Genomic DNA, 11,033 nt, shown 5'->3' with positions numbered 1-11,033 from the left:
GCTGGTGGGGGGGACTTCTCCCCTCCCTTTAGTAGATCACGCAGTTGAGATCTCCCCTGCTCTCTCTCTCTGCTCTCTTTCTTTCTCCCTCTCTCCCTCTCTTTCCTGGATCTCTCTAAATACAAAGGAGGCTTTTTGAACACACACACACCAGTCTAGGAGTATGCTCTGCAAATGTTGTTCACTGTGAAGGTGCAGAGAATTAGAAGGGAGGAAGGGAGGGAGTGGACCCAAGCCAAGTCTCTGAATTAAGGAGAGGTAGGAGTTTTAAGATGGCTGGCTGTGGAGATAAGTGTTAAGTAGGATTTCTGCTATTTGGCTGGCGATGGGTGGGGGTGGGGGCTGAAGGGGCACGAAGGCACATCTGCCTTTCTTGGATCACTATAATCCCCCACCAAGGAAAATGGCTACTTTTTAGTTGTTGGTGGTGTTCCTTTAGTGGGGTGACTTGGCGGTGGCTGTTTGTTGAGGACCCGAGGCTCCTTTCCCACAGCTTCCAGGGACTCCGCATCTATATTTGTTTCCTTGGCCGTTTAATTCAGACGTATTAGGCGTGCCTCCTCGGATAAAACCACTCTGTAATCTGGAAGGGTCAAAGGCAAACTGAAGAAAGTTAATAATGGCCGCTAATGGCTCCTAACAATTCAGGCTGAATCTTGTCAAAAGTTTTTTTTTTTTTTCTTTCCTCCCCTCTCCTCTCCCCCCTCTTCTTCTGGAAAGTCTCAGTCGTTTGATTGTGTGTTTCCTGAAAGCAAGGCCAATCATTTCAGTTTATTCACTGGCTAAACTCGACTTGATTGGGGACAAGCATACAAACCACCCATTACGATGTGATATATTATCCAAACAATTTAGTGTATTCATGAGGTAACCTAAATGTGGAGGCTGCAAAATTACCCGTAATCAATTGAAACAGCGAGTGCGCGTCCCTCTGGGTGTCTAACAACCACATCCCCTTCTCTGTAATAAGGGAGGCATTAAATCATTTTAGAGTTGCACTGTTGAGTACCTGATCATTGGGGCGCAGGGAAGCTGGACACTCGCACTAGGACGCTGGGACGGAGGAAGCTGCTGATTGCCTGCCTCTCGATCAGAAGAACCGACCTCTCGCCTTCGAGGGACTTGGCTGTTTACTCGCCGGTCTGACCACGAACCGTGCAATACCCAACGCAGACTTTTCTTCCCTTGCTTCCGACCCCCCCACCCCTTCCAACCTACCCTCCCTCCCTCCTCTTTTTTTTTTTTACTTTTTAAAAAACCATATTGCACTACATGTTTGGGAAACAAGACAAAATGGACGTTAGATGCAATTCTGAGATCGAAGCCAACCGGGTCTCCAAGAACGGGCACAATAAAGAGGGCAAGGAAAGCAAAGGATGCGAAGGAAATATTTCGACTTCTTTTTTGAAGGATCCACAAGGGACTTTCTCGTCTTCTGGCGGCTCAGAAGACTGCAGCAAAAACAAATCGAGTTCCGCTGACCCGGATTATTGCAGAAGAATACTAGTCCGAGGTAGGGGGGAGTTTGCTTGTATTTTATTTTATTTTTCCTTTATATGTTGTGTCTGCGCCTGGAAAATCCCTGCTAGCGGATTCTTGCTTTTGTTTTGTTTTTGTTTCAAGCCAAGATTTTGCAATGTTTCCTTATTATCTATTTATTCTGTAAAGCTATTTCTTTCTCCACAATTCCAGGGGCATTTGGGGGCATCTAGTTTTGAGGGGATCTGGGAGACTTCCTATTTCCCCATAGCTCAGCATCCCAAGCCTTGCAGCTCAGCTGGGGGGGGGGTTCGTGGCTTTCCTCCCCATGTACTTCTCGCGGTCGCTTCGCTTAATTGTTTGGCTGCAGCTTCTCTGCCCTGGCTTCAACCCTGCAGGCATTTCTTTCTTAGTTTATTTTTGCGTTACGATGCTGAACAGACAGACAGATAGAGAGATACCTGGGAGTAAGCTCTACCCGACCTAATGGGACTTGCATCTATACTCAGAAGTATAGGATCGCGCTGCCCGCTGCCTTTGGGGAAGGCTGCTAGTTTGACGTGTCAAAAAAGGAAAAAGCGGGGCGGGGGAAGCGCCCTTGTTCCGACAGGGGCTAAAAGGTAGACGGGTGGTAAAGCTCCGTATCAACAAGGGTGCTTCGGTTTTTGCAAGCCTTATGGTCTCCCCACTCTTGTTAAATTTTGGCGAGGGACTGGGAAATTTTGCTTTGGAGCCCGCTATACGTAGCCACACCGGGAAGTGGTGTTTATTTAGGTTGGATCCGTTCCGAAGGGGCTGGGTCGAGTATTTTGGAGGGTCTTTTTTAAAAAAAAAACAACAACCACGGTGTAAAGTTTCCTTTCCAACTGTGATCATTTTCATAGAGTTTACATTAACTAAAAAACAAGCAAACCCATATAAACTCCTTCCTTTGATTCAATATTTAAACCTTCCCCTTAACTCTACTGTTTTGGGGGTTGTTTGTTGTTTGTTATTTTATTCCTTTGTGGAATATTCTCCTCCCGTCCCTCTAAGTCCGCCAATGCAATAATTTCACAACATTCTTTTTAAGTGTCTGATTTAAATTCCCAAAGTTTGTTTGCGTGTGATAAACGTAAAGAGAAACTTCTCCTAGAACAAAGGGCCCGGTAAACAATAATTAATCCTGGCGCGATCGGTGGACCCCCTGGAAAGCGATCAGTTTAAAACAAAACGAGTTCCTTAGGCTTCGAGACTAAAGATGGGAAGGTAAAATTGTGGGAAAGCAAGGCTGGATGAGCCGGAAGGCAATTGAAATTGAGGAGGTGCTCATAAGATGTGGAGAGCTTTTGCGGGCAGGGGAAACGGGACCAGGCTTTTTACATGGAAAAAGAGTTCTTGGGTCCTTCAGAGAGGCGGCGGGGGGGGGGGAGCCTGCCAGTTTCCAAACAGGAAGGGGGAGCCGGAAGCCGGCCTTCAAGGCGGCCTTATATGGTTAACATGTGTCCTCGCCTTGTGGTTAAAAAGCCAGGCCAAGCAAATATGATCATATCACTGCAAAGACAAAAAATGCTAAGAAGGAGTTGCTGTTAGGCCTCTGCTGATTGGACGAAGCTGGTTCTTACACTAAACCAGCCCATGTTGTTGTCGTCGTCGTCGTCGTCGTTGTTGTATCTTTCAATCCCAGTTCCCTGTCTTGTGATGAAAGTTGGTATTTATTTATAGGCGACGCGCTGCTGTTTTAAGGGCCTCCGGATAGAAATAGGGTTGTGGAGCCTGTGGCCTCCCAGGTGTGATTGTATTTTCACCTCCCATCGGCCCCCCGCCAGTCCAGGCCAATGGTCAGGGGCGATGGGGGTTGTAGTCGTGCAATATCGGGCGGGCCACAGGGTCCCCCATCTCTGGTTTTAAAGGAGAGTCGCCTCAGCAGATGAGGCTTCGCTCTGTCGCTATGCATTTGCCTCTCGGTGCAGGTCCTGAAAATGGGTTCTTGTTCTCCTCCTCCTCCTCCTCTTCCTCGGTCTAAAAGTGCCTCTGTCTCTCTTTGCCAGATGCCAAAGGTTCAATAAGAGAGATTATCCTCCCGAAGGGGCTTGATCTGGACCGACCCAAAAGGACCCGCACGTCTTTCACGGCGGAGCAACTTTACCGGCTGGAGATGGAGTTCCAGAGGTGCCAATACGTGGTTGGACGGGAAAGGACCGAGCTGGCCAGGCAGCTCAACCTCTCAGAAACTCAGGTACAAAATGGGCCAGAGAAACCAAGGGAGAGAGCGGCACCTCCCCTCCCCCCGCCGCGTCCCAAACATCCCGGGTGTGTTGCGCTCAGAGGTAGGTGACGCAGTGACTCCAACGCCGTTGCCCTGGAACGGAGGGAGCCAGGATCGAGATCCCCTCCACCTCCCACCCTAGGTTATGAAGCTGCAGGGGGGAATCTACTGACTTGCTACAACATAATAAAGCCTAACGTTGGGGTGGCTCCCTGCATGGCTGTGACCAATCAATAGAACCAGCCCGAGTTCAGGCAGGTAGACGCCTTTCCCAGAGCTTCCCAGATCCGGACTCCAAATGACTTTTCCGGACACTTTCACTTCCCTGCTAGGCTCCTGAATCTTAATTTGGTACCATTCGGGACCAGCACAGTTGAGACCCCTCGCTTTCCGCTCTCGCACCCACAAATATAAAAAGGGGGGCGTAGGTAGATTAAAAAGGTCGGAGGCATTTCAGTTTGGTCGAGGCCTGAGCTGCCTGGAGGATGTGGACGCTGCAATTCTAAGCAAGCCTAAATGCTTAGATGGAAAGACAGATACGCAAAAATAAGAGAGTTGCGTGGAATGAAGGGCGATTTATGGGAGTTGCTTTCGAGTGAAGATGGCGAGAGGCGCGTGCTGTAAATCGTTGGCAGGCCCCTGCAAGTGAGTTAAAGGTTGCTGTGCGCGTGTTTTTAAAGAAATACTTCTAAAAATTTCTAGACGTAGCTGCACTCCTAAGGTGCTGACGTCCAGTTTACCTGCACACCGGTTGCCCTGAACTCATTTGCAGTGGGTAGGAAAATGGGAATTGATTTCAGCCTCCCGTGGTGCAAAGTTCGGGTTCTGAAGAACAGGCGAAAATTGTGTGGAGTGGCAAAAGTACAAAAAAAAATCGGGACTAGGATCGGAATAAGTCACAAAAGTAACTTTTCCAAAACAGAAAAGGGATGCAAAATAGATAGGAGAAGGCACAGCGCTTAAGGAGATACCTTTATCCTTCAGGACTGCTTTGACAGCACAGCAATTGTGCATGTTTACTCTGGAGTAAGTCCCGCTGTGTTCATTGGGACTTATTCTTTTGGGTGCCTTAGAATTGGAAGGAAAAGTCTTTCCAACCAGAGAAGGGAGAGGGAAGGGGTTGTTTTAATCTGACCACATTTAATGTCAGTGGTCAGTAGTGATATGAGCAATAGAGCTCCATTGATTCAACCAGGGTCAGGATCCAATCTTGTTTCTTTTACGAGAATTGTAGGGAAAGATACAAGCGGAGTTTTCAGCAGGCCACCGCCTTTGTTATTCCAAAGAGCTTTCTCTCGGGAGAGGTCGCGGTGACTGAACCTGCGCCGGTTTACTTAGAAGTAAGTCCCACACTGACTTCGATGAGACTTGCTCCCAAGGAAATGCGTTAACGCTGAAGGAGGGCGTAGGGTTACCCAAGTGCCACCGATCGTCCCTGGATTTGAGTGTGTGCGTTGCTAAAATAAAATCTTCCTGAAGGTACCTTTATGCGGAGTTAAGCCTCTCGGTGACCATTTACTTCCCAGTAGATTCAAATCGGAGGCTCCGCAGGACGATTCGCTTGCAAAAAGTGCGCAGGCCACACAGGCCCCTTTGTAAGAGACACCACTGCAATGCTTCTTCGCTGTACTTACTCCCCTGCCCTTTCCTCCATGTTCTTCTATTATGGCGGGGTTCATTCATTCATTCATTCATTCATTTGGGCAGGCTGCATTTGGTCGCAAGAAGCTTCCACGTGGGCTTCTGCAGCGCCATCCTCTCGCGCATGTTTACTTGGAAGTAAAGCTCCATTCGGTTTCCACGGGGCTTGTTCTCAGGCAAGCACGGGGAAGATTGCAGAGCGCAATCCTACCCAGAAGAAGTTCAACGGCATGTGTGCAGAAAGATCTGGTTGTGGGTCATTTAGCTTGCAATGAGCTTTAACCAGACTCCTGCAAACAGGCAGTGAAGGAAACTGACTATCGGAAGCATTTGTTGTAATTTATAAAACAAAACAAAAAAACAAACAAAATGGTGGGGGTAGAGCTGGAGATTTGAGCGTGTATTTTTTTTTAATTTCACGTCAAACATTGCTTCTTTCAAATTAATTAACGTACACTATGAATCTGACAAGCATGAGGTCCGCTTTAACGGGCCTGTTACAACTTTTAAACCCAAATCCCCCCTCCCTTTCCTTCAGCCTTAGAACCACTTGCTACAAAATGGGTATAAGTGGGGGAGTTCTAAGGGCGGGTCCCATTCGCCTTGCGGTTGTATAGAGAGTCCCTGTGTATAGCGCAGGAGGCGAGAAGGCGTTTCTGCACAGGAAGGAAATACTGTATGGAAGACTTACTGAATAAAAGAAGAGCCCGAGGAAAAAAGAATAGGATGAGGCCGGGGGGTGGTGGGGGGAGGGAATAATTATATGCTTATAGGGAAATGCTTGCGGGGGAACCTTCAGATTTCCCAGCGCCTCAAAAACCATTCCAAGCCGGAAAAAGGGGTGTCCAGGCCATGCTTATTTCTGCGTCCACCTTGAAAATGTGCTTAAGTCTTGTTGCTACTTGATTAGCTAGTGCAAAAGATGTGATGGAAGATGTGCAGGTCCCTTTATGGGTCCCAGGGCAGGAAGAAAGAGGAGAAAGTGCGAAAATGTGGAGAAAGGGAGGCGTGATTTTATGCTTCCTAACTGAAGCGTCTGATACAAGTATTATGGAGGGAGGAAAGGAAGGAAGGAAGGAAGGAAGGAAGGAAGGAAGGAAGGAAGGAAGGAAGGAAGGAAGGAAGGAAGAAAGAAAGAAAGAAAGAAAGAAAGAAAGAAAGAAAGAAAGAAAGAAAGAAAGAAAGAAAGAAAGAAAGAAAGAAAGAAAGAAAGAAAGAAAGAAAGAAAGAGTGCCAAAAAAATCCCCCCAAAACCCAAATGTCGTAGGGAGTGGTTTCTTAATTCGTGAAAAGATCCTGCAACTGTAATGAATCCTTCTGACAAGCTAATTAGCATTTCTTTGGCTGTCAGATTTGGCCATGTTGGTATGACAAACGAAACAACCTCCGAGGCTAGAGCGTGGCATGTGATATTAATTTGAGTGAAATAATATTTGAAATGGTGGAAAGCAGACCTAAAGTCGTTGGGGGGGGTGGGCGGGCGGGGAAGAGATTGCAGGTGTCTCTTTATAAGACTGGGGGCGAAAAATGGGGAATAGAGCTGGCAGTCGCTTCCCCAGAACATTTTCCCAGCTCCCTTCGGCACGCAAAAGCGATTGACGGGAAAATCCAATGCCAACTGTGTACGTCTGTCTATCCATACATACAGCCTGCATGCGCTTCCACAGGCGCTAGGAAAACCTCATGCTCCCAGAGATAAAGAAAGTGGTAGGGAAGTTGCAAATTCAGATGACGTCCCACAAAAATCTTGTGTTCACGGCCTAAGAGGGAGGCTTAGAAAGGATAAAACCTTAAATCTGTACTACACTCATTGGGGATTTTCTTCTTCTCTAAGCAAAGCTTCCTTTCTGGAAAAGATCCCGGTGGATTCCCGGCTCTGGAAGGTTTATTATTGACAGCCAGGTGCTCTTTCTTCTCCATGGAAGTTTCGCTACCGGGGCCTGTTTCTACTTAATTCTTTTTTTAAAAAAAAAACCTCGCGTTGTCAAAGCGATTGCTTCCCATTCCGCCCCACGCCCACGCCGCATCTTTCTGTGTATAAGTTTCCAATGCCTTTCCTGTCCACTTCACGCACCTGATGAAATGGTAGGCGCTCTCGCCTTATGGAAAGGCGACTCCACAATAATAAATGTGTTAGTCTTTTAAGGTGCTCGAGAGTTCTTTGTTATTTCAGCAATTCTCCGCCACTTCAGCAACACTTTTAAGTGCCCAAGATTGCTTGGCGATTCTTATCACGTTTCAGATGGCCACACACGGTCGCTATCTTGTGCGCGCGCGCTCACACACGCACACACACACAGAGAGAGGCGCGCGCTCTTCTCCCATGTACACGCGCGCCCAAGCCCCCCCCCCCGAAATCTCCAACCCCCCCGATTTTTGCCCAAGTGCCAAGCAAGCAAGATGAGCTCAGGGCCCAGTCAAGAAAGAGGTGAAGGGAGCTGGAGAGCTTTTCCATGGTGGTCTTGGGGGGGGGGTTAGCTTTCTCAACCCCGATCCTAAAGTTGCCCGTGGTTTTCCCTCGCTAACCTTGTCTCTCTCCCTCCCTCGCCCCACCCCCAATTGCTTCTCTTTGCAGGTCAAAGTCTGGTTCCAGAACCGACGCACCAAGCAGAAGAAGGACCAAGGCAAAGACTCGGAGCTGAAATCCGTGGTGTCGGAGACGGCGGCGACGTGCAGCGTGCTGCGGCTGCTGGAGCAAGGGCGGCTCCTCTCGCCTCCGGGCCTGCCGGGCCTCTTGCCGCCGTGCGCCACCAGCGCCTTGGGCTCAGCCTTGCGCGCGCCCAGCCTCGCCAGCGGCACCGGCGGCTCGGGATCCGCGACGGCGGGCGGCTCCCCGCACCAGCCGGCCGTCAGCAGCAGCGCCGCCGCCGGCCCGGCGCACCCGTCCCCTCCCGGGGGCCACAACCTCTTCAGCCTGCCCGTGCCCACCCTGCTGGGCTCGGTGGCCAGCCGGCTTTCCAACCCTTTAGCGATGGCCGGCTCCCTGGCCGGGAACTTGCAAGAACTGTCCGCTAGGTACCTGAGCTCTTCGGCCTTCGAGCCCTACTCCAGGACGGCCAATAAAGAAGGCGTCGAGAAAAAGGCCCTGGACTGACGCGCGGGGACGCGCGCTGTATTTATATTTATAGTATCTATTTGTGACGGTTATTTATGGAAGACCCTCCACACCCTAGGGGCCCCTTCCCCACCTTCCTCTTCCCATCGCACCCCACAGACTCTTCTTCCTCTCTCTGCCGTCTTCCCCAGCCACCAATCCCAGCCACAACTTTGCCTCCTGGGGGAACCCCGACTTTTACCTTGCCAGCCCATCAGTTCCCAACCGGAGGGCCTCACAGATTTGACTGGAGGCCTCCAATCGGTGGAACAAATCGATCGGCGGCAACGAGGGTGGAACCCTCCCCGAGCCAGACATTTGTCGCATCGGTGGCGCACGTTAATGTTAGAAATGGGTTTGGGGAGTTAGGGGGGGGTCTATGGCAGAGAGGCAAATAGTGGAAGGAGACACTGTTGACTTCAGTCTGGCCGCCCCTATGATAAGCACCAACTTTTTACATTTTAAAGGGAGTCTATAGGAAAAAGAGGCGCCTTTTTTTTTAAGGCGGAAGGCTTGATAGGAGCTTAAAAGTGCGTGTGTCCTACACATGCAGAGAAGCTCATACATCCAACTGGGAGGCCATGTTTTTGGCTGCTCCACATTGTGTTGGTTCTTCAAACACACCTCTTCTTTCAAAGGAGTCTCCCTTTTGCGAGTCCGAGACGAAAACAAGTCCAGGGGTTGCTCTCATGCATCGTCCTGAAGGTGCATGCCTCCCTCGCCTCCTCCTCTTCCAGTTCCCTATTCTAAACAGAAAAAATATTGAAAATTTAAGCTCACCGGAACAAGGGGGTTGAGGTGCGCAATGCGATCCTAAGCATGCTTACTTAAGAAGTCCCTCTTCACTGGGACTCCCGGTAAGTGCGTAAAGGATTGCACTTTAATTTTAAATTGTACATGTCTGTGTTGGGGAATTACCCTTATTTCAGGTACCACAGCGATGAAGTGACATACTCTTGGAATATTACCCCAGCGATGTTTATGACAGATGAATTTAAGAGAGCACAAAAACTGTGCAATCTGGTGGATTTCAAAGCGGATGCGTTGCCAAGGGTTGTGGTCTTCCAAACAATTATGTCTGGCTCCTAGCCTTTATTTCGTCATGAAGCCCAGAGGCAGGATAATATAAAACACTTTGATTTGGTTAAATCCTGAATGTTTGTACTATAATATATACGCATTAACTATGATTGGCTACAGAAAACTGAGGGGGTGTTTTTTAAGGGGGGGGCGATCTTGTGAAAATCCTCACAATACCCTTTCCTCCAGAATCTAACTCCAATCTCTAAAATAAAATAAAGAAGATTATGAAGTGCAGGTAAAAGAGAGAGAGAGTCTTAGATGCGAAGGCGTCTAAGACCAACGATATTATTTGCCTGTTCCCCATATAAACTGGACCTAAACTGGACGTCTCGAGTTTTCCCCACCTTCCAATTTATTTTCTTACAAAATGCTTACCTTTAAATTCTAATCAACGCGTCTTCTCCGGTTTGGTTTTGTACTGGAAAGAAACCAAAACTATTCTGTAACAATCGTTATTTTACTGTTATTTGCTTCCCCTGCCCCATCCTTCACACAATGTATGTATTCCTGGATTATTATTATTATTTTACATTAAATCCCAGGACTTGAAATTCGTCAGGAAAAACAAAACAGAACTACATAGCTAGTTTTTTTTTAATTTTTAAACAATCATTTGATACGTTGCGTTTACAGACTGTATAAAATATGTGCCACCAAACTTTTTAACCAAAAACTTTTAAAAAAGGAAAGCGGGGGGCAAAAAAAGTGGAATGGTTGATGTAGTGCATAGAATTAATTCTAGGACAGAAAGAGTAAGGAGAGAGCGGGAGAGAACGCGCGCGGGGGCAAGACGGGAAACCCTCCTATTAATATTATTGTAAATTATTTACGTCTGAAGTTTCTAGGCAACTAGTGATGAAAATAATGAATGAATCCGCGGGTGAAGATGAGCTCCCCCTGCTACTAATAGCCCTTGTTCTGAATGTTTTGGGTATTTGGCTGTTTTGTATTTATGTGGTGAGAGTGAAATATATTATATCTATGCTATGACAGAGTTAGCTGTTATTTTCGTCTTCTGTTTAGAAAGCCCCTCCACCCACCCAGCATCAACTCCTGAGCAAAAGGCAAAAGAGATATAGCCTTGCCTAGAGGGGGTCCTGCAGTCAACTCTCATTTTGAAACTATTTCTGCCCAGTGTGTACATCGAAATGTGTACTGGAGATGTGAAGGGAGGGGTTCTATTTTGCATTTTTCTCTTCCTGTTTTCTTTCTCTTTCTGACTAAAAAAGATATTTCGACTCCATAATAACCACAGGAATGGCTCATCACCCAATACGTTGTATTTACTGGTCAATATGAAATTGTGATCAATTTCCCCATGTTTGCTGGCGAGGGGATTCCACCAAGGAACGATTCCAGCGTCTGTTATCTACTATAAATAACAAAGAAAGGCATCTAGTGGATTGGGGGCTGCGGGAACCGGGAGGGGCGGGCGGGATGCGGAGATTATTTACATGGAAATCGCCAACAAGGGTATGATCCTAACCT

At 47.9% G+C, this 11,033-nt stretch overlaps 1 protein-coding gene across 1 annotated transcript; it reads left to right on the top strand.

Annotated features, from left to right (window-relative positions):
* The first annotated feature begins 1,227 nt into the window (after nt 1–1,227).
* VAX1 (ventral anterior homeobox 1) lies at nt 1,228–10,330 on the top strand. Its single transcript, XM_081912015.1, has 3 exons — nt 1,228–1,513; nt 3,510–3,697; nt 7,944–10,330. The coding sequence occupies exons 1-3, from the start codon at nt 1,273–1,275 to the stop codon at nt 8,460–8,462; spliced, it is 948 nt and encodes a 315-aa protein (XP_081768141.1). The 5' UTR covers nt 1,228–1,272; the 3' UTR covers nt 8,463–10,330.
* Nucleotides 10,331–11,033: the final 703 nt, after the last annotated feature.

This window comes from Podarcis melisellensis (genome assembly GCF_964234715.1).
Source record: "Podarcis melisellensis genome assembly, chromosome: 5".
NCBI classification, from domain to species: domain Eukaryota; kingdom Metazoa; phylum Chordata; class Lepidosauria; order Squamata; family Lacertidae; genus Podarcis; species Podarcis melisellensis.
Note: the sequence above shows the minus strand (reverse complement) of the source record. Positions and strands in the feature narration are given on the sequence as shown.